The following is a 24905-nucleotide window of genomic DNA, read 5'->3' on the forward strand; positions in this document are numbered from 1 at the left end:
TATTGTTTCTTCTACCTAGAAAGATATCTGATGAAGGCCATAATAAGTCGAAACTAGTTGTATCATTAAAGTTTTCTAACTTATTCTTGGTTTGTTAGTCATTAAATATCTTTTTTTAAATGTATCACAGTAACCGAGTCAATGATCATGAACACATATATATATATATATATATATATATATATTCTATTTTTATATAAACTCACTAAAAATCCAAGAATTATAACAAATTGAGATTTATTGGATACACAACATGTTTCGTCAGGATCGACTTCATCAGCCGTTAAGAAATAGAAAGCTATTAAAAGACACTGAAAAACACATTGAGACACTCTAAAGCTATAAAATTATAAAGCTATAAATTCGACTGTAAATTACAGTTATTATGAACTTGAGCTAGAGTCCATGTTAAAGTACTATTGTTATACACCCGTGTGTGTGGATCCACGAGATTGCCAGTATCTGATAGTAGAGCTGAAAGAGTCAGGCAAATTATAGCGGAGATTATTGTTCATATGAAGACGGGTCCAAGGTAATTTCTTTTGACTCGACAATGCTGCGTTCTACCTCATCGTGGCAAATGTGCAGGTTTGAAGTTGTTGTCCAATTTACTTCATGTTGGTGGCTTTCGTTATTTGTGTTTATTGAAAACAGGACATGGCCTGATAGGGCAGTAGCCCTGGTTCTCTTGTAAGCAATGTCTCTCTGGAACACCAGAGAGACATTGCTTACAAGATGTTGTAGAAGGTTGTGAGATTGTTTGTAATTGCTGAAACTTGATCTTATTTTTGGAAGAGTCGAGAAGCACATTTGTATGTTAAACTTTTTTAAGATTCAACTCAGTTTTTTGGATAGTGTGCTGATATATGGCAAGGAGATATAACGTTTGGATTCGTCCTGTGTTTCTACGTTGCTACGTTGAGGTGGAATAATTGTTTGTTAATACTTTTTAAAGAGTAGCCATTGTTTTTAAAGGTCCATTTAAGATGTTGTAGTTCTGTTTTTAGTTCTTCTTCATCTGAGAAAACAGATCTTGCACGATTCGCTAGAGTTGATATAATACCCAATTTTTTCGCTGGATAGTGATGTGAGGACACATGCAGATATCTGTCTGTGTGTGTCAGCTTTCTAAATATAAAGACTTTTATGGACTTAGGCGTCTTGGTGAGTTTAACATCTAGGAAACAGACGGAACTATTTTCCTCAATCTCCATGGTCAATTTGATATCTTGATGGAGGTTGTTTAAGTGGTTGAGAAAACTGTGAAGATTCTCAATATCATGTTCCCATATGAGGAATATATTGTCCACATATCTAAGCCAAATTCTTAGTTTTAAACTAGAAGAGTGCCTTTATAATTCTCGGATTTTTAGTTAGTTTATATAAAAAATGAACATATCCCAACTCCGAGTTAATATTAGTAGTAGTCATTTTATATATATATATATATATATATATATATATATATGATAATCGGCTTTTACTCAGTTGTTGTGATACATTTTAAAAAACATAGATTTAATGACTAAAAACCGAGATAACTTATAAAGATTTTAATAAGAATAATACGACTAGTTTCGGCTTATAACAGCCTTCCTCAGGTATTCTTAAAGGACAAGAATAGTAATAAACGTCGAAGTATCAAAACAAACTGGAAGTTACAGGTAAAAATTGCCACACATAATTGATACATAAAAAACGTTGTATTTTTTCAAGTTGTTCTAACAGGCATGCCATTTTTTATTGCAAGTGTGCGTGCAGGCTCACGTGAACGCCAATATTGAATAACTGCAGCATGGCTATCTGGAATGTTATAACTCAAATTGTTGTTTAAGTGGACAGGGTTCAGCAGGATTTCCCTTGATTCTACAATTTTCCTCTCAAACTCATCATCACAGCGAAAAATATTTTCTGATCTATCCCAGCAAACGGAGTGGCTTTGTTGATCATCATTAGGATTATTTGAAAAAAGGACATGACTGGATAACGCAGTTGCATGAGATGTCTCTCTTATGCTCTTCTATACGTTGTTCAATAGATTTGTTAGTTTGTCCAAAATAAGGGATATTGCAATCGCACCATAATTTATAATCACCTGGATATTTTAGGTTGTGACGAGTAGGTTTTGGATGGCTGATTAGAGAACAGATTTTAGGAAGTGTGGTTAAGAATGTCTTGATATGATATTACACAACAGAAACTATTAATTTTAAAGGTAGCATCTCCATTCCATACATTAGCACAGTCTCTAAAAAATTAGCTAAAGTCCTTAAAAAATATAATATCAAGACGTTCATAGCCAGACCTGAATGGTCTGGTCTCACCAAAACTGGCCAAGATTCTCAAGAAATTTAACTTCAAAACTTGCTTCACTACGTTTCCAAAGCTTCGTTCATTACTTAGCAAACATAAACAGAAACATCTTCCTGCTCATTTTCCAGGAGTGTACAAGATTTTGTGTGATTGTGGAAAGCCATACTATGGGCAGACTGCCAAATCCATCCTTCTATGTTTGGATGAACACCGTAGAGATATCTCCTATAACAGGACTAGAGCTAGCGCTCTCTCTAGCCACGTTCTCTTTTCAGCTAACTCAGACGAAGGCCGCCAACACATTGTAAACTGGACTCAAACTTCTAACATCCATGTGTGCTACGATGAACTTGAAAGAAAGATTGTCGAATCCAGGGAAATTTCTCTGGATTCCTCTCATATCAACAACAGCTTGAGTTACAATCTCTCTGATGCACACGTTGCTTCTGTTCAGTACTGGCGCACTCGCGATAGCGCGTAGTATGCGTTTGTTTGGAACTCATACTCGCATTTGTTTTTCAAACACGCTACTGTCTTTTTATACTTGTTCTGTTATTACAATTTTAAGTCTCTGTAATTTTTTTATATATTTCTTTGATTGTGATACCTGAGGATGTTGATCTATTCAACGAAACTAGTAAACTAGTAGTATCTTTTTAAATATATCTTGTCATCTTTTTATCTCTCGGTAACAATCATTAAAACTTTTTCATAATATATACTAGGGGGGGGGGGGAGCTCTGGTGCCTATGGCACCCAACCCCCTGAGTTCCGGGCTGGTAAGCCAGTAAGAGTCAGTAAGCTGGTAAGAGAACATGACTTAAAAACGTTTCAAATTTTGGCTTATCTTTTTATATATATAGAGTAGATATATATTATGCATACTCACAAAATTTATTATTGGTATATTTTATTCACCATGGTAAAAACCTGTGTTTTTAGATGGATTTGCACTTCATGTGAGCCTTCAGACTTAGAGGCCACTGACCGCATTGCCACTTCAGTACTTGAAGATATTATAGAAGACAATGGTAAATATAATTTTTGTTGATAAGAAATAAAAAATGTATATTTATCTTGAAATAAGTATTAACTAGAATTATATTTCATACAGACTTAAATTGTGCACATATACACATCAATATCATTTGGGCCATTCTTTGGTCCCAATCACACTTATTACCTTACCTTTCTAGGTATGTTCTCTACCAGTTTATGATAATATGAGTTGGATAGTTTGGACCATACTTTCTTCAAGCTGACCACTAGTCCATATATTATTGTTATGCCTACTGGTCTAGTCTGCACCTGACATCTAAGTTTCTTCCAAAGGTGTTCTACTGAGTTGATATCAGGAATCTATGCAGGCCAGTGAAGTTTTTGCACGTCATTTTCCTTAAACAATGTGACTTCACGATTCTATTCACATTACCGAAGTTTTTCCAAATTATTTTCTCTATCATAACACAAGTACCTGCTGTATGACATGACACATTCTTATGGCAAATGAGAGATGGGTCTGTTCCCTAGAACTCTGACAATGGGGGAAGCATTCATCTTTCTAGGGACAACAGTCAAAAATCTAAGTAGTCCATGACAGGAGAAACAACTTAAGACCATTACATGCTGTCACCAAACTTTACACTTGATATGATGACTTAGGCATCTGATATGCTCACTTTCATCCATCCAATCAGAAAGAGCATAGTGTGATTTTTCATTCCATATCATGATCCTCCAGCACTTTATGGACCAGGGATGATGTTCTTCACACCAGTCATGTGTGCTATTGATTGCATAGTTCATGTTTGGCTTATTTGCAGCTATGCGTCTCTAGAAACTTTGACTGTGCAGCTCCACACAGTATCTTATCTAAACCTTCTTGATTGTCAGATCAGATTGCCAATATTTCTGTACTGTTGTTTTGAGCACCCCTTCCCTTCCCTATACTGAGTACATAGTGGAATTGTTCAATGAAAACTTTATTGGAGTATTTCATCCTAGAGGAGTAAATTTTAATACTAGAGGGATAGGGCAGGTTCGAGGTTTAGAAGTGTAGGAGGAGAGTGTGTTCCAGATGCCGAGTACTCTGAATGTCAGTAAAGCCATGGGACTGGATGGCATTTCACCAAAGGTTTTGAGAGAATGTGCTAAAGAACTGACAGCTCCTTTGACCTGGCTTTTCAATGAAAGTCTGGCTATGGGAAAGGTGCCCAAGGAATGGAAGGAAGGTAAGATAGTGCTATTGCATAAGGGTAGTAGCAGACTGGAAGTGTCTAATTATAGGCCAGTTTGTATTGTCATCAGTAGTTGTTAAGATCTTGGAGAAATTAGTGAGGGACAGTATACAGCATTGGGCAGATGAGGGTAGTGTTATCTGTGAGAGTTAACATGGATTTATGAAGGGGCGCTCTTGTTTTAGTAATATGCTAGCCTTTTATAATAAAGTTACAAGAGCAGTAGATGAGGGAAAGGCATATACTGCCATTTTCTTGGATTTAGTGAAGGTATTTGACAGAGTGCCACATGATAAACTGATATTTAAGTTGCAGCACATGGGTCTGGATGTCAGGTTGGTCAACTGGATTCAGGATTGGCTGTCCGATAGGTATCAGAGAGTTGTGTATGGTAGGGAAGTTTCAAGGAGCCAAAGGGTTACAAGTGGTGTCCCACAGGGCTCAGTACTGGGATCTATACTGCTTAATCTTTATATCAATGAAATTGCAAGGGGGATAGTCAGTTGTTTGCAGATGATGTGGAGCTGGGAAGGGTTATTAGTAATAGTGCAGATGTGGTAGCCCAGCAAGAGGATTTGAATAAGCTAGACAGAGGAAAATGAATGGGGGGTGTCAGTTTAATGCAGCAAAATGTAAGGTCTTGAGGTTTGGGAAACATCGATGGAACGCTGCATACTCTATGAGAGGAGTTATACTGGAGGAAGTAGGGGAGACAAGATATCTGAGGTTGATGATTGATAGAAACCTGAAATTTAGGGGACATATTGCAAAGGTGGTGAAGGTAACACAGAGGATTGCTGCAATAATGAGAAGGACGCTGACCTGCAGAGATAAAACAGTTATCATTCCATTGTATAAGACCCTGATCAGACCACACTTGGACTATTGTTCTCAGATTTAGTCCCCAGGATTTGAAGGGGATAAATTAACTGTGGAAAGGGTACAAAAGCGGATAACAAAGATTGTTTCAGGACTGTACGATGATAGTTATGTGGATCGGCTGAGGGAAAGTGGACTGCAGAGTTTGGTGGATAGATGAGGGAGAGGTGATATGATTGAGACTTTTAAGCTGTTGAGAGGTGGTTACAGGGTTGACACTGTGTTGCCAGTGGCAAGCGAAAGAACTCCCAATTTTAGTGGGAGTTCTTTCACTTCTTTGAACAGCATGAAGGAGTAATGACAAGGGGCCATCCCTGGAAGTTACGAAAGGAAACTGTGAGCAAGCGGGTGATTGAACCATGGAATGCATTGCCTGATAGAGTGGTGAGAGCGAGAACGGTCAATGAGTTTAAGGAGTGGTATGATAGACTGTGTTTCTTAAGAGGGAACTCTTGCGATGAGTCTTGATAGACTTTGTGTTTCCTAGGAAGGACCTCCCGTGATGACTCCATGGAGGCCTGAATAATAATAACATCTGAAACTGAGGCTATAAGACTGGAGCACATATCTTGTCTTGTGAAGCAAGATTACAGTACATATTCTAGACTGCAGTGTATATCTATTAATTACATACTGTAGTCTAGAATAGGTATAGTTGAGTTACTGAGTGAGCACTTTTTAAGGATATATCATCCAAGTAAGGTTAATGGTGTGACATATGCAATAAAGATTTATGTGGAAACAGAGGTGGATGAACTGGAGGTCCTAAGAATATAGCAGAATCTCAAAAAGAGCATTCAGAAATGGGTGGAGAGGAAATGGAGAGAGGGGCCATGTTGCCCCTCTATGAAGGGCAGCATTGCTTTGTGAAGAGTCGGTTATGCCTTAGTAGTTTACTAACTCTTTATAATGGACTGACAGTTGAATTGGATGAGAGGAATGGCTACATGGTGTGGTGATTCTGCTGAATTTTGCAAAGGCATTTGATAGAATACCACATAGAACTCTGTTATGTAAATTAGAACAAATGGAGATGGAAATGACGCTGGTTATGTGAATGAGAGAGTGGCTGCTGGACAGATATAAAAAAATGGTGTATGGAGGAGCAGAATCCAATTAAAAACAGGTGACTGGTAGTGTGCTGCAAGATTTCATGCTAGGACCACTACTGTTTAATTTGTACATAAATGATATAGGAAATGTTCAGTTGTTTGCTGATGATGCAAAATAAGGTAGAGTAATAGTGAATCAAGGCAAAGCGGAGAGCTTGCAGGATGATTTAAGTAGGCTGTCAGTATGGGCAAAAACTAATGGGTATCAGTTTAATGTGGAGAAATCTAAAGTTATGCATTTTGGGATAAATCAGTTACAAGCTGTCTACCACATTTATGGAATTGTACTTCAAGAAATAGATGAAGCTAGGGATTTAGAGGTGGTGGTAGACAGAAAGTTGAAGTTTATAGGATGCATTGATAAGGTAGCTCATAAGATTACTTGGCTATTGAAGAACACATTAACAAGTAGAGATAAGGAAGTTCTTATTCCTCTTTATAAGGCCTTGATATGTTCATATCTGGATTACTGCTCAGGTTGTCTCCTGGGATTCTTGGGGATGAGAAAGTGGTGAAGAGAATTCAGAGGCAAGCAAGCAAGATGGTGAGTGGTTTGTGGAATGTTCCCTATGACGATAGATGGATGTGTGTATGGATTGCAAAAGTTAGTTGATAGGCAAAAAAGATAGGATAATAGAAAAAACATTAAATTTACTTAAAGAGTTTTATAGAATTGATGCAGATTTCAGCATTTGGCTAGAGGGGCAGAACATGAGATCATCCCTGAAGTTGAGTGGTTAATAGGGTTGTGAGGACTAGATTTTTTACTTGGAGTGTTGCGAGCACTTTGTCTGTTAATGGATTCTAGGAGAAGTATGATAGATTGTGTGGATAGTTTGGTCTCCTGCAATGAGTCTTTGGACTCTCTCTTTCGAGGTGCCCGTACAATAATAATAATAATAATATGCTTATTTTTTTTAAAATAATCACCTTGAAATAATTTTTGTAAAGGATAATCTATAACATATGCTTTTAGTTTCAGATATTGTGAAGCAACAATGCAGTGACAACATTCGGTGGATTAATGAAGCAGGAAAACACAAACTGGTTAGTTATCAATAGTTGAAGAAGAGAAGCATATTTATATATTAAGTTTGGAAATAATGAAAGTTCTTGTGTTTAAGATATATTGGATGACACACACACGCACGCGCGCGCACACACACACACACACACACACACACACACACACACACACACATTTTTTTTTAAGTTCTGATCACACCATGCAAATTAATATTTGAATATTAACCCACCATGTTTTCAAACCTTGACTCTATTTGGTGGCAGGCTAAACCTGTCAGAGCATGTCCTAAGTGAATGACTGGCTATCAGAAACCAGCTGTGTTTTTTGGGTAAGCACCTTCTGGAGGACCTTTAAAAAAAGATCAGCAAGAACTAGACACATGAAGATACTAAGAGTTAAATCTATAAAGAAGTCATATTTTCACATGCAAGTAGCAAAACAGTGTATGAGCATATTATTTTAGCAAGTTTTTAGGATATCAGGAAAATTTGTTATGAAGCCACCTGCCTCTACATTATTATTATTATGAGGAATATCTCAATGGAGTAAAAAGACTCACTGCAGGAGACCCACATTAACCATTATTCACATGATACATATAATCCTCTCCTTAAACTCATTCACTATCAAGTACTGCCTCTGGCAATTGTGAGTGCTTGATAGATCATTCACCACTCTCCAAGCAAAAAAAACTAGTCCTCTAGTCTACACATACTTAATAACAATACTCTTACACAACTGTTAGGGGTGACCCTGTGTTCCCTCCCTACTTGTCATGTATTTAAAAAAAAATTGCATCAGTCTTATAGAATTCTTTTAGTAACATAATAGAAACTTATAAGTTTCTATTATGTCCCTTCTTTTTTTTTACTGTCATCTCTGCACGTAGGACTCTTTCAATCTATCTTTAGAGGAAGCATTCCACAGACCTGTCGCCAACATGCTCGCTCATCTCTGAATTCTCTCCACCACCTCCAGATCTCCAAGAAACCTAGATGACCAAATCTATAGACAGTTGTTGATGATATGATATGCAATGATATATACAAGTAGCTTAGTTGTAGTGTTACTTCATATGCAAACTTTTGTTTGTTTATACTTGGATAAAAGATAAAAATAAGAATACAGTTTATTCTCAAGTATGATTTACTATCTAACTAAATGAAAACAAACTTGCTGCAACAAAAGTTCTGATTAATCTGTCACTCATCTTGCATACTTTCTTAACTTTTCCACACTAAGATTTCACACATACAGATAAATATTGTCATAAAAGATATATTGTTGACATCGATAGTTGATGTTTCAGGCAAGACATATGGAATATCCAAATATGGAATGGCTCAAATCAGTGATATTCTTCATCATCAATTTCTTTATATACAGGGTGTTTCAAAAAAGAAGACCCAATTTCAAATAATTCACATGGTACACATGTGAATTATTTGAAATTCACATGTGGCCGTTCATATGGTACAAGTCACATTCATTTGTGGTTCATGGTTGCAGAGATATACAATTTTCAAATTGGGAAATTCTTTTTGAAACACCCTGTATAATCCCAAGGGATTCTCAGGCTATACTGATACCACTACATGATTAAATTTACATTATTATTAATCACCTATCAACAATTTTCCTCCATAGACTATCTATTACTTGTCAGCACTCCAATATTGTCATATCTAGCATTGTGTCGTCTAAGGCACTTCTGACTGAATCAATCCACCTAGACCTTGGTCTTCATCAGGGTCTCTTTCTTGCCTTGTTGGCATCAAACATATTTGCTAACATTTCCTCACCCATGCTATTTAAGTAGCCAATACCACCTTAGGTTAACTTTCCTCACACATTCTTGAATGCTAACAATGTCGAGTTCATGTTTATTATGATTCTGCCATTGATGCCATCTGTTCACTCTTCTAATTTTTCTCCGAACTCTCATTTCGGTGATCTCTAGTCTTTGATCAAGTGCTTTTTTCCTAACCCAACTCTCAGATCTCAGAACATAACTTAAAATTGGTTTGAACGCTGCCCTGTATACTGCTAGTTTGGCATTTGGGTTAATTCCTCACTTATTCCATATATATTTATTCAACTGGCTCCCTAATACCAGTGTTGCGACGTTTCTTATAATATTTATCTCTCTCTCTACTTATTTGTTATAATACATTTGTACTTTAATCGTTTCGATTAACTTCTATTGTTTTATATCTTTCCTTTATCCTACCAGCTACACCATTTATGTTGAGACTTTTTCTTATCTTGTTTGCTTTTTCTTTACTTAATTAGTTATTTACCCTTTATCTACCCTTTCTTAACTAATCCAACATCCTATCTTTCTTAAATTCAAAACTCGTCTAACACTGTACCTTACTTATACACATTTATCCCTTATAATTTTACTCTACAATCAAATATTCTCTCCTTCAGTGCTTTGCAGTCCTATTGGCCTCTCTATGTCCTAAACAAACAAGCTGAAGAAGTTCACCCTATAAGTATTAACACATTTATATTTATGCTGCACCAGCTAATACCTAGATAGAAAGGATTCTTGTTCAGGGTGACTCCTTTAGAGAGTTAATGATCATTTGATCAAGCATATATTTATCTCCCCCCTCGCTTGTCCTTTTCTTTCTTACAGTCACGGCTTACTTATTGTATTAGTATTCATGGGTTTATCCCACTTGGTTCGTTGTTATTTTTATGAGCGGTAGTTTTGAATTCATATAATATAGGCAGATCAGGCAAGTACATGAATGAAACAATTTAATTAGCTTTAAGATGATACACTATAACACATTTCAAAACAGGATAATATGGTTGCACTCAACTCAGATCAAAAGCTCTAATTAACTTATACTTATCACACATACTAAATCTTAGTAACCTTAAAAACAATCATAAAATACAATTCATAGATTATCATTAAGCCATTCGGATACACGTGGCTATCAGTGAACACATCAGCACAATTACACTTTTAGTTTAACATGATCTTGTATCTATTCGCCTCTTGGGCAAACAATTCTTAACACTGTCTCAGACACGTATCTAGTTGTAGGCTACTCTTACAGTTCTTTAAGTTCAGTCCAATTTAAACGTTCACACAGGAAATTCACTCTCTTCTTACAACTGGAATTAGTATTTCAAAATTCTACATTACCATTTCTGTCCTTGAACTCTTAAAACTTGTTCCTGCCTTGTCTAATCATCAAGGCCTTCAAATGTAATCGCTTTGGAGGATATCTTCCATAGATCTGTGCGAGTAGAATCTCCAAGGGAAACATGGGAGGTGGCACGGTAACGTCGCCTTGAATGGACGGCTCAATTTAGTCCCTCCGTCGTACGACAACATCACAGCTATCCTAGAACACGGACATAGCTTGGCCCAATACGAACGCTACGATGGACGAACTAAGTGCCTTCCGTGATTGGCCAGGGACTTCCCTCCTACGATGAGCAGGGCCACTCCGAGAGATCAGGAATCCAGGAAAAAAAGAGATCTCGAATCTTCATGCAAGGCCTTTTTGTTTCATTTTCTCCTCTTGTTAAATCTCGATATTTGCGACACGTGCCAACTCGGTCACGTGTGTCCACGTCAATCTCATTAGCTCCCTCTATTAATTTTTCGCATGTGTGTCTGCCTCCTATTCCTGGAAGACGCTTAGGTTTCCCTTTCCAATACTTTCATAATGCAGGACAGTAAAAGTGACCTTTGAGCCCTGACTCACAGGCTTTACTATTTCAGTGCAAGAGGCTGGTTTTCCAAATGGATTTTGCCAGCTTACGTGGATTTCTATTATCAGGCCCACACTTAATACAGATTATATTTTACCACTTTATACAATTTTATACAATTCCTCAAACTTTATCTTGACTTGTGTTCACAAACAATTTATTTTTTCTATTGCCAACGTTCCATGTTCTCTGCCTGAGTAGAATTAATGTTGTGACCTGAATATTTTAATATAAACCTTTTTAATGCTTATTCAGGACACAACACCAGCTTTACTTATTCTTTTCTCTATTTCCAAATTTAATTTGCCATATTCACTAATAACTATGCCTAAATAGCTGAACTATTTTACTTTTCTGTAGGTTCTCTGCATTGAGAATGGAGATGAAGTTTACTATGTTATTATTTTTATAGTTCTGGTCTTTTTATTGCTTTCCTATTCATTACAGCTGTTATTCAGTTTAGTGAGAGAATTCTGGAGACCTGCACACTGGATGTGTTTAGGAGTACATCATCATCTGTATAAGGCAAACAGCTAAGGTTGATATCTCTGATTCTAATATCAGATTAAATACCACTTTCTTTCATAATCCGATCCATTTAGATAATGAATAAGAGTGGTAGTAATGTGCATCCTTGTCTTACCCCTGATTTTACAAATTAAAACCATCTTCCTGTGTTTCCTTCAATTCTAACTGCTGACCTACAACTTAAATATAGACTATGTATTGCTCTTTATATTTTCCATTTATCCTATATAATTATAGTGTTTTGAAAAGCCTTCCTCTGGGCACCTTGTCATATGCCTTTTCCAGATCTAGAAAACTGAAGTACAAATCCTTGTCATATTCCCATGATTTCTCAACTATTTGTCATAAAGTGAAAATCTGATCATGGCAATTTCTATTTGACCAGAACCCAGCTTGTTCTTCTCCAAGTTTCTTTTCAACAGTTTTTTTCAACCTCTTTTTTCAAGAATGCTTGTATATATCTTATACAATTACTTAGTAAAGAAATTCCTCTGTAGTTCACACACTCAGCTTTATTCCCTTTTTTATAAATGGGAACTATGACAGCTCTACTCCAATCATCCGATGAATTATACAGTGTAGCCACTGAAAAACATTTATACCTCCATATTTAAGTATTTTTTATTTTACTTTACTTTACTTAATCCTCCTCTTTTACCTTTTACAGTGTCAAGGTTTTATTCTTGTAACTGCAACTATAATTCGAGGATAAGATGGTTAGCCTTATGCCTCCTGGTGTGTCATATATCTATAGATGTGTTTGTCGGGGGGGGGGGGCTTGCCTGTTCTGGGGAATGAAAAAAATCCCTACCTCTGTATGAGACTGGCTAACTCACCTTTCATCGAAAGAGACCAGATAAAGATTAATCACATCACGGACCGGAATTGAACCCGGGTCTTTCCAATCAAAGGGCTTCGTCTATAACGACTGAGCTACAGAGGCTCACATTTTTTATTTATTTTTTTTTTTTTTTACAATCAAGATCATCATCATCAAATTCCTGCCATGTACCCTCAAGGGGTGTGCAGGATATGACAGTACTACATGAAAAATTTGCATCATTACTAACTTCCTATCTACAATTTTCCTCCAAATCAGTCTGTTACTTGTCAAGACTCCAACATTATCAGATCTTATATTTCTATCGTCTAAGGCACTTTGTACCATATCAATCCACCTATATCTTGGTCTTCCTCTGGGTTGTTTTCCTGCCAACCTGGCAGAGAACACTTGTTTTGCTAATCTTTCCTCTCCCATTCTATTTAAGTGACCATACCACCTGAGATTAGCTCTGCTAACGCATTCCTGGATTGATTCTGACAATGTCAAGTTCTTTCCTAATATCCTCATTTTTAATATGATATTGCCATTGATGCCATCTGTTCACGCCTCTAATCTTTCTCAGGACTCTCATATCTGCGGTCTCTAGTCTCTGATCAAGTGTTTTACTTCTGACCCAGCTCTCAGATCCATAAGTTAAAACTGGTCTGAACACTGTCTTGTATACAGCTAATTTAGTGTTCCGACTAATTTCTCTCTTATTCCATATGAATTTATTCAATTGACTTCCCACCATATCAGCTTTGCTGATTCTGTTGTCTATTTCTATATTTAATTTACCATCTTCAGTAAAAATCGTGCCTAAGTAGCTGAAATGTTTTACTTGTTCCACAGGTTCTCCATTCACAACACAGTTGACATTTTCAATGATTCTGCCTATTTTCATTGTCTTTGTCTTTTTATTGCTGACCTTCATACCATATCTATTACAACAGCTATTCAATTTAGTCAGAGAATCTTGCAGACTTGTAGCGGATTTATTTAGAAGTATAACATCATCCGCATAAAGCAAAGAGCTGACATTAACATCTCCAATTTTGATATCAGGTTTAATACCACTTTCCTTCATAATGTGATCCATATAGATAATGAATAACAGAGGGGCTAATGTACATCCTTGTCTCACACCAGATTTAACATTAAACCATCTTCCTGTACTTCCTTCAATTCTAACTGCTGACTTACAACTCAAATAAAGACTAAGTATTGCTTGATATAATGCCCCATTGACACCATATAACTGCAGCGTATTGAATAACTTCTCTCTTGGCACCTTGTCATATGTATTTTCCAAATCGACAAAACTTAAATACAGATCTTTGTTATATTCCCATGCTTTCTCAACTATTTGTCGTAAAGTGAAGAGCTGATCTTGACAGCCTCTATTTGGCCTGAATCCAGCTTGTTCTTCACCAAGCTTTTCTTCCACAATTCTTCTCAACCGTTTCTCAAGTATACTTGCATTGATCTTGCCAGGAACACTCAGTTGGGAAATACCTCTGTAATTCTCACATTCAGTTTTATTTCCCTTTTTATATATGGGTAGTATAAGAGCTCTACTCCAATCATCAGGAATTCGTCCCTCAGTCCAGGCTTTCTGAACTATGCAGTGCAGCCACTGTAAGACTTTTATACCACCGTACGTCAGCATTTCTGGTCGAATATCATCTACTCCTGCTGCCTCTCCACATTTCAAGCCTTTGATGGCTTTTTCTACTTCAAGTATGGATATGTATTCCTGACTGCATGCCTGGTCAGTGTTTTTTATCACTGTGCTGTCATCACTGCTTGTTTCATTTAGCAGTTTTTCAAAGTAATTACTCCATACTTCAAGGATATCTTTTTCTCCTGTTTTCATGTCACCTTTATCATCTCTAACTCCTTTTACAGCACTCTTTCCTCCATTCCTAAGCTTCTTCAACAACCTCCAGAATATTTTGCCACCTTCTTGATATTTATTTTCTATATTCTTGCCAAGTCCTCCCATGACTTTTGTTTAGCTAGTTTTACACACTGTTTAGCTTTCTTACATTTGTCTCTGTATTCTGTAAGAGTAAAAGCTGACTTATTTGCCAGGAACGTTTGATATGCTTTCTTCTTTTCCTTTACTGCCTCTTTAACTTCCTGTGTCCACCAGGGAGTTCTGATTTTTTTATCCTTGCACACAACCTCACCACATGCCTCTCTGGCAGAATCAATCAATGTTTTCTTCAGAGTTTGCCACTGAATCTCAAAGGTTTGATTCCTGTTCTCAAACTCTTTCATTTTCTTTTCAATAATCTTTCTGTATTTTAGTCCACAGTTCACATCTGAGAGCTGCCCAACTTTTATTCGCTTTAAAACTTTCTTACATGTTATTCTTTTCAATATGAAATTCAATTTTATCCTGCTCAAAACTAAATAGTGATCACTTCCAATTTCAAATCCTCTGTACACTCTGGTGTCCTGCACCAGGGAAAAAACATCGCTATCAACAATAACATAGTCAATGAGACTTTTCTTATTCCTAGCCTCTTCTCTCCATGTGAATTGTCCAGTTCCCCATTCTCATATTTGCCCACATTACTCTACTTGAGACTGACTGCCATTCAAGAAGATTAGCCTCGTATTTTGTGCTGAATACTATGGCTACTCCTTCTTTTTCTTGATTGTCATTGCCTGAATATAACATTTTGTATTTATTGCTCAGAAAGATCTCACCAGTTTTTGTCTTTTTTGTTTCAGTCACCCCTATTATGTCAATCTGGTGCTTATCTAATTCCTCAGCTAGCTCCATTTCTTTGCCATTCAGGCTTCTTATGATGATAGTACCGATATTTAACTCTGGTGATGTTGAGTTGGGGTTTGTTTTCAGATTTGTTCCAGTAGCTGACTTTTCGCTGTTCGCCCTGGTTCCCTGGCAAAAACAGCGGGGACCTTGTTTAACCGGGCGACGCCCCAGCCGGCATGAAATTTTGTCATGTTGTACCATAATTTTCTCTACTTAAATCCCAAATTGCCAGCCCATCCTCGTTCGTTCAGTATCAAAGTAGATACCCAACAGGGTGCACCACGAGAAGGTGAGGATTGGACATTAGGTCAGAAGCCCTGGTCCGTTCTCCGCATTCCTTTAAAGGCTATGTGGAGGTCTCCTCTCAGTTATACAGCTTTGACCCTTAAGCAACCCTACAATCAAGATAAGTCCTATAAACTCAAAGCATTTGTGCACATCTAGAGAAGGCTTTTACAAACATTCATGCTCAAGGTGCGATATGAACCCATAACCTGTTAGTTGGATAGCAGGTATGCTATCCAATTACCAACCAGGTATTTCTTACCGAATATCATTTACTCCAGCTGCCTTTTCACATTGCAAATTTTTGGTGGCTTTTTCTATATCAAGTATTGATATGTACTTTTGTTTTCATTCCTCTATAAAATTTCTTATTATGGCTCTGTCATTGCTTGTTGTTTCATTTAACAATCTTGCAAAGTAATTACTCCAGATATCTAGAATAACCTTATCTTCAGTTCTCATATCACCTTTGATTCCTTTTACGGTACTCTTTCCTCCATTTGTAAGCTTTTTTTCAATAGTCTCCAGAACATTTTGCCACATTTCTGATATTTATTTTCTTTATTCTTACCAAAGTCTTCCCATGACTTTTGTTTAGCTACTTTAACATATAACTTACTTCTCTTACATTTTCTCTTTATTCTTTTAAGGCATCTGCTGACTTATTTGTAGGAACTTTCAATATGCTCTCTTCTTTTCAGGACTGCTTTTAGTGTCCACCATAACATTCTTATTTTTCTCTTCTTGCTGACTTCTTCACAAATAAATTTCTTTGTCATTTCCCCATTTTTGAAGTTTGCCCACATAACTCTACTTGAAATTGCCTTCCAGTCAAGAAATTTATCATGTTTGGTGTTGAATGCAATTCCTATTGCTTCCTTTCCTTGATCATTATTGCCCTAATATAGCATCCTATACTTGTCCAAGAAATATAAAAGTGGGACCATTACAGGTTCAAATGATATATTTGTACAAGTATTATGGAGAACTAATACCTGTCCAGTGGATCAAGTTTTTTTGCTAATGCAATCTTGCATTAAACAAAATATGGGCTGGATCCTAGTAAGCAGAACTAAAACATCAAAGCAATTAATGGCACCATAAAAGCTGTCTTATACACATATCACACATGGAAATTGTTGCCTCTGACTCAGAGAGTTTCTTTGGCTCACTTTTCTACAGGATTTAGTGTTCAATGCCTAGCATTATTATCCATTCCTTTGGTGACATCTGCAGTCCAAACTACATTACAGATATTTGTTGGACACTGCATATTGCATGATGGAACACAAAATCATATGATGAAACCCATGGAGCTACTTCTGAATTTACGGAACTCTGAAATATTGGAGCATCCACTCTATTACTTTGACCTCTTTGCTAAAATAAAAGAACTTTTCTGGGCAGAATTTTAAGTAGGAGTATCTTATGTGCTATAGACTCACTCTGCAGAAGTATAGTCTGTAAAACTAGACTTTTGTATTCTATTCTTTACCTATTTCTCCAACAACCTTAATTCCTACTACTACTCCATCCATATAAACCGATCTATGATTTGAAGCTTCTCTTTTGACCCTGCCCTTGTGCATTGGCATTAATATTAACTACTCCATTCTTTTTTGGCATCATTCCTGTTGCAATTTAAAGCTACTACAATATTATTAACATATTTTCTGAACATGCATAATAATGTGGCATTTAATTTGATTGATAATAACCAGATTTTTAACTCATATGCAATTATTTATACTAGATGTATTTCCTCTACATGTTTCACTGTCTATATGACTAACAGCATCATTGGGAGGTTTCTGAACATAAATAAAAAATGGCAAAAAATTAAACATTTTCCAACAGCAGTTAATATCTATAGTTGAAAAGACTGGAATGATAGTTTAATCATGAGTATCATTAGGCATTTATGTGCAGTCTCTTCATTGTTGTGTAAACTCTGTATGTGATTGCTGGTATAATACAGGTCTCTAATTTTACACGTTAATTAATCTTGAATTTTTTGCCATTTTTTATTGATGTTAAGTAACCTCCCGATGATGCCGCTACTCTTATAGACAACAAAATATGTAGAGGAAATACATCTGGTATAATTACTCAATTGCATATGAGTTAAAACCTGGTTGTTATCAATCAAGCAAATCTGCTTATAGTGAATCTCAAAAATGTGGCATCTAGTCTTTTTCATATAGTAACAATCACAGTTTGATCATATGTTTCTAATTTTAGGATTGTATATGACTGAAAGTTTGTTTGATTAACAAAAAAAAAAAATATATATATATATATATATTTTATTGGTATTCTTTTTTCTTAATATAACTTCGGTTCATTAATTTCTAATCCTTGTGACCATCCTTTTCACTTTTTTTTTTCATAAGTCTCCCATATATGTCAACTTTCTGCTTTATATTTCTCTCACTTAGTAATGACTAAAATGCATATTATTTTGAAACTTAACATTGAATTTGAGATTGCAATTGAAAATAATTTTAAACAAATTTAATATTATGATGGCTTTTTTTATAGATAGTTTTAAAGTATGATTGTATCATGTATATAGTAAAATTTGTTTGAACAGGTTGTAGGTTCACAAGCTCGCATTTTATATGCTAATCAGAAAGGAAGAATTCGTATAGCTTTGGCATTTAATGAAGCTGTTAAAACTGGTGTTCTAAAGGTTGGTATTTTGTTTGGTTTGTAATTACTTATTATTATTATGTAATCCCTCCAAGGACTCATCCTGGGAAGGTGCCCCTTATATCACACCATCCACTGTCCACATTAATGTCTGCATTGTTTTTACTTACTGCCTGCATTATGTCTGTATTGTTTATGTATAGATATACTGATAAGAAACTGAGCACAGTGATGATTTTGATTTTTGATATTGTATAAATAAGGCTATTACACACACACACACACACACACACACACACACACACACACACACACACACACACACACACACACACACACACACACACACACATCTAGTGTGTGTGTGTGTGTTATGATTTCACATTATATTATGACAAACTAAACTATGATTTTATTAAGTTTGTATTTGATTTCAGTCTTATATTTTTCTGGATTCAAACCATCCACAAGCTTATCAGAAAACATCAGGCATCACGATTCAATAATGCTTGTGTTTCTGACTTGTTAATCAGCAGAAACAGTTCAAAATTGTAGAGGCAAAAAAAGGGAGACCTAAAAATCCTAGCGTGTTTGCTCTGTGACTGCTGGGCCGAAGTTTCTCTTAGAATAACATATTTTGGGTAAATTAATGCGACTGCATTTATTGTGATTAGGAAAATACTTTATTAGGAAAATGCTGATTCCATAAATAGACTCTCAGATTTGTAACCATTTCTCTGTAATATTGTTCTTTTCTTCAATCTAATCCTATATTTACACACACCCACACACACATCAACCTCACATACAAATCAAATTCTGTGCCATATGTGGACAATTAAGCAGAGAGAAGAAACTCTGCTGATATATTTCTACAGCTGCAAGTTGTAGTCTTGGGGGGGGGGGGCAGTAGCACAAGTGAGACTGTTTCTGTAAACAGTTCAGCAGAACATTATCCAAGATAACACACATACAGAAAAAACATAATGCAGAAATAGAATCTCTCAGAGAAAGCAGTTAAAATGAATTTGTGAAAGAGGGGGGGGGGATTGTCTGTTAACCAAAATACCATCTTCTAAGTAGCATCAAGCATTTTTAGAAAAGTTGATGCACCATATATACAGCATTGTTGTATATATATATGATGCACCATTGTTGATGCAACAAATATAAGAACAGTATTGTAAAGTTGGGTAGATTCAGGATTTGTATAATATTAATATTTGTACAGTTGAGAAGTAGCATCTTAAACAGAAAAGACACACATTTTCTGAGGCTGAGTAGACTATGGATTCCTTGTATTCATGCCCAGATGTGCATGAATACAGTTAGATGTGCTTCAGCATATATAATCTTTCCAGAAGATTTGAGTATTATAACAGGTAAGGAAAGATGAAGTAATATTTTTCTTTAAATTGAGACATAAGCCTTGTTTCACTTATTATGTTTTTTTTTTTATAGTATTATATATACTGAGTGAAAATTTGATTAATATTTAAGTTTTTTTATATGATAAGATAACCTTAAAAATATGTTTATATTTGCTCATATTTATTAATGTGATTGCACGCTTATTATTTACCACAACTGCCATGTGGTTATGCAGTAGTGATTCAAAAGAAACTTAAATGTATTTTAATAGTTACTTTTCCTACTGTATGTTGTAATCTTTAGGGATTTATATAGAAATAATGTTGCATGTATATTATTGTATGTTTGTTTATAGTAGTCCTTTTATGCCATGGACTATTACAGCATGCATTAGTAATAGCAGTGATGTCACTAGAATTTTGCTTTGAATTTTGGTAATGGACATGCATGCTAGTATTGAGTTTTTTGGAACAGCTATTGCTGGGAAATGAGAATGCATGGAAGGGGAGCTAGAAAGGAGGAAGAAACTACTGAGTTTTGTTCTTCTCTCAAAAAGAAAAATTATATGAATCTTTAATTACACTCCAAGGAGGACCTGTGAAGTTAATAATTGAAAGACAATACCATGTTTCAAGCTTTCAAGATTTGTGAGAATGTTATGTTTTTAATGAAAAGCAAGTATTTTAAGGAGCAAGATGGAATCTGCAGTAAAGTTTTTTTTTTGGAAACACGTTTGGAACTGCTCAATTAATTATGTATTCTTATTACCTGAGCAATTATTCTTCATACCTACTGCAGCAAAATGAAGAAAAGATGTGTTTAAGGAAACTTTTTTTTTACTAGAAGAAAATACATGCATGGATATTACTCAAGTGAGATCTTCAGCTTCTTTTATTGTGATAGTAGGAATTTCAGAGGTAAGAAGGCTGAATGACTGTGTGAGTAGAAACTAAATAAAAAAGAAATAGAACATAAAGAGGACAGGAAGTTCCTGTATACTCAAGAGAAACTACAGAACTTTTAGCTGAATGTTTAATTTGCAGTATGTGCAGTATTTCATGTTATCCCTCAGAAATGAAATTGAGTGAAACTAACAGAGTGAGAGATGATGTTTTCTTTGGGCTCATATTATCTTATTCTAGAATGACCATACAGATATGTTTTAATATGTAATAAGAATATAAGAGTTCGATACACTGCTTGGAAAGAAGTCAATGGGCACCACAGAGTGAGGAACAAACAGCCACGGCACCCACCTATAAGAAGTAGGACCTCCTTTTTCTGTGGTGACTGCAGCAATCCTACGGGACATACTTTCCACAAGCTGATGAGAGTGATTAATGGGAATTTGAACCATTCTTCCTGTAGGCACATAATGAGGTCCTGGACTGTTGTGGGGCAGACATCCCTTGACCTCACCCAATGTTGATTCCAGAAATGTTCAGTAGGGTTGAGATCAGGACTCTATGGAGGCCAGTCAAGTGTGGTGACATTTGTGTCCACAAACCACACAGTTACAGAAGCAACCTTATGACACAGTGCATTGTCTCGCTGAAAGAGACAATGGTCAGTTTCCATAGAAATGCCACAAAGTAGGAAGCATTACATTGTCCAAAATGTTCAGATACCTCTTGGAGTTCAGTGTTTGTGGCACAACAAACAGAGGTCTGAGGCTAAACCAGGATAAACAGGACCATACCAGTCCTGAAGATACTTTCAGGCACAAACTTTGTTTGCTCACACTTAGATAAAGGATTAAACTAAATTTATTATTATTACTGAATTTCATAGTTGGGGTTATGCACTGTGGTAAGAGACAATTCCAGATATCTGTCCATCTACTCAGTGTGATTTGTTGCTCCATAACACAGCTTTCCAAGCTTCCACATCCCACTGTGCATGTTCTTTGCACCACTGAAGATGACACCACATATTGGTTTGGGTAATGTAGGGTTTGCATGTTGTGGTCCTACCATGGAAACCCATGTTGTGAGACTCGGTTCTGATTTTTTTTTTTTTTTTTTTTAAATAACGAAACCTGTGGTGAGATCATAATTAAAAGAAACACACGTATTAACCACGGTGAAAATTATTTAATTGTAAATATTTCATCCTAAGTTCAGTAGTTTAAACAATAATAGGAATAACATACAGTTAGGGTGCATGATTACAATAGAATCTCATTAAACGTGCGTAACATGTTACAGAAGTAAAAAAAAAAAAAACTAATAATCATTATTTTACACAATTTTGTAAAATAATGTGACAATTTCCCATACTTTAGGAATAGTAATTTATCATAATTAAAAGAAACACATATATTAACCACAGTAAAAATTATTTAATTGTAATTATTTACTATTCCAAAAGTATGGGAAATTGTCATACAAAATTGTGTAAAATAATAATTATTATTATTATTATTATCATTATTATTTATTTATTTTTTTTTTTTACTTCTGTAACACATTATGCACGTTTAATGCAATTCTATTGTAATCATGCACCCTAACTGTATGTTATTCCTATTATTGTTTGAACTACTGTACTGATGATGTCCTAAGATACTTAGGATGAAATATTTACAATTAAATAATTTTCACTGTGGTTAATACATGTGTTTCTTTTAATTTTAATCAGTTCTGAATGTTTCCATGCACATTTGTGTTTCAGTCAATATTTGGAACTCGACATTCAACATGTTGGCCTGACGAATGGTTGTTTTTGCATATTCTCCTTCATAGCACCCTACAGTCATGTTCAGTGAGTGCGATGGGTCATCCACTGCAGGTAGCACTTGCAGTTGATTCCCTGTGCTTAGATCTCAGTATGGTATCACTGATTGACCTAGGATGGCGATTTGTCAACAATTTGCCGAACAGATAGGTCTGTAACACATGGAATCCTATCACAATGCCTCTTTCAATTTCAGCCAGTTTCCTTCTCGTAGCCTTTTTTTGACCCAGATACGGTTGCACTGACTTGGGAGCATCATATTCCTATAATTTATACCAACTATACATGTGACTCATTACAAGGCATGATGCACCTTGCCGATGGTAGTATCTGCTAATTTCTTTCTGACCAGTGTATGTAAAGCATTATAATTTATCAATTGTAACTCTATAGAGATTATGAATGTCAGATTTCCTTAAAAAGATAGCGATTACTTTATATACAGAATTGACTGTATCGTGTGTGTATTTGTTTACAGTAAATATTTTAATTTTTTATATATTTGAGCTTCATTCTCAATAAATACACCATGCTGATTTTGAAATCAATGTACCATCACAGATGTGAATCTGAAATATTCTAACTAACTAAAATAAAATTATATATAAATATTGTTAAATTACTCTCCACAACTGACTATGACTATATTTGGATATATTGAGCAAGGTGGGAAATAACATAATTGATGCAGTAGATGGACAATGTAACATAAGGGGCACAGTTTATTTACAAATTTTACTCACTCAAAAGGAATCTTGTATGTGCTGAGACTCAAGTTGAACAACCGATTCAGGGGATTGGTTGTTCAGCTTGTGCACATTCCATGAGCAGCTGTACCAATCTTACACCTAGACTTGACTTAGATGACTGCTGTATTTGAGTCAAGATCTTGTAACTTCTGTAATGCTTCTAACTTGTCCATTTCTATTTTTTCATCTAGTTCTCCCCTGGCATCTAGAGGACTAATGGGTCAGCCTGAAATATATATACCTCACTAAATGATAATTTATTTTAGCGACTATGGCGACAAAGGTAAAATTTAATTTTGCCTTCGTCGCCATAGTCATCACTCTCCTAGCATGTTCATTCCAGAGTCTCATCACCACCCTTCTCACAATATCAGATCCACATTTTCCTCTCTCTCTCTCTCTCTCTCTCTTCCTCAATTTTTTTTCTTTCTTTCTTTCTTTTTTTTTTTTTTTTTACACCCCCAGCTATTTGCATGTAAAGCGTTATCATCCATTTTTAATATCCACAATTAATTCTTCTGAATCTGGAGATTCAGTCAGATATAGCTTCCCTTGATTAATTGTCATGTAGTTTCTCATGCTAAATCACTGCCTCAAGCTGCATTTTCAGATTATTATAATCACCTACCTTGCATTTCCATATATCCCTTTTCTTTCAAAGTTCTTACATATAAAAATTATATATAATTTTCACCTCCCAAGCCAAAACTACATAATCACTCTTGTCAGTTGGAGGCATAATAGTCAACTCATTTATAGACAGATTCTCAGATGCTGTTACTAGATCCAGTGTTCTTGTACTGAGTCCCTTCCATCAAGTACTGCTTAAGGTAGTTTTCCCTGAATAACTATAAATTAATTTTTCCTTATCTTGCATGCTTTTTCTGCTGAGCAGTCTATATTTCTCATAGTTGAAATCACCCATAATGATAGTCCTCCTTGTATCATTACGATTTATATCTATATCTGATATTGTGAGATATGGTGATGAGACTCTGGAATGAACATGCTAGATAGAGTGATGAAGGCAAAATTAGATTATGAAAAGAAGATAGCCAAACAGGACAAAGCAAATCCAAAAGAATATTATCACTATGTACCAATCTGTAAAAGAATAACCTCAGTGAATGTAGGTGTAGAAAAGTATCATATGCACACAAAATAGTTGAGTTGTTAAATGATCATTTAGTGAGGTATATATTTCAGGCTGCCCATCAGTAGAGTTCATACAAACCAGAATCACAAGTGATTCTGGTTTGTAACTGCACTCCAGTTTATATTTCTTCTGTAAGAACTCATGAGAACTGTATAAGAACTCATATACAGAATTGGGCAGATGAAGACAATATCATTTATGCAGTCTAGCATGGATTTTTTAAGGAATGCTATTGTTTTAGTTATGTAATTGCCTTTTATAATAGTGTAACAAGAGCAGTGGATGAGGGTAAGGCAAGCACTGTAGATTTTTTTGATTTTACACTTGACAGGGTGCCACACAAAAAGTTGGTATTTAAATTGAAACATATGGGTTTGGATATCAGATTAGGGGATTGGATTGATAACTGGCTTTCAGATAGATATCAGAGAGTTGTATATGGTGGAGCACGTCGTGGAATAGGAAAGTTACAAGTAGAGCTCCACCAAGTTCAGTACTCGGACTATTT

At 35.6% G+C, this 24905-nt stretch overlaps 1 protein-coding gene across 1 annotated transcript in view; it reads left to right on the plus strand.

The window, feature by feature from the left end:
- LOC150108438 (urocanate hydratase-like) overlaps window positions 1–24905 on the plus strand; it is a 286428-nt gene that overhangs the window by 215485 nt on the left and 46038 nt on the right. The window contains exons 15-17 of the mRNA XM_090415848.1: window positions 3256–3344; window positions 7518–7588; window positions 18327–18425. Of these exons, the coding sequence (XP_090271974.1) occupies window positions 3256–3344; window positions 7518–7588; window positions 18327–18425 (259 nt within the window). The remainder of the gene's footprint in view (window positions 1–3255; window positions 3345–7517; window positions 7589–18326; window positions 18426–24905) is intronic.

The sequence above is a fragment of the Typopeltis vanoorti genome, chromosome 3 (genome assembly GCF_054136105.1).
Source record: "Typopeltis vanoorti isolate ZY-2024b chromosome 3, IOZ_Tvanoo_1.0, whole genome shotgun sequence".
NCBI lineage: Eukaryota > Metazoa > Arthropoda > Arachnida > Uropygi > Thelyphonidae > Typopeltis > Typopeltis vanoorti.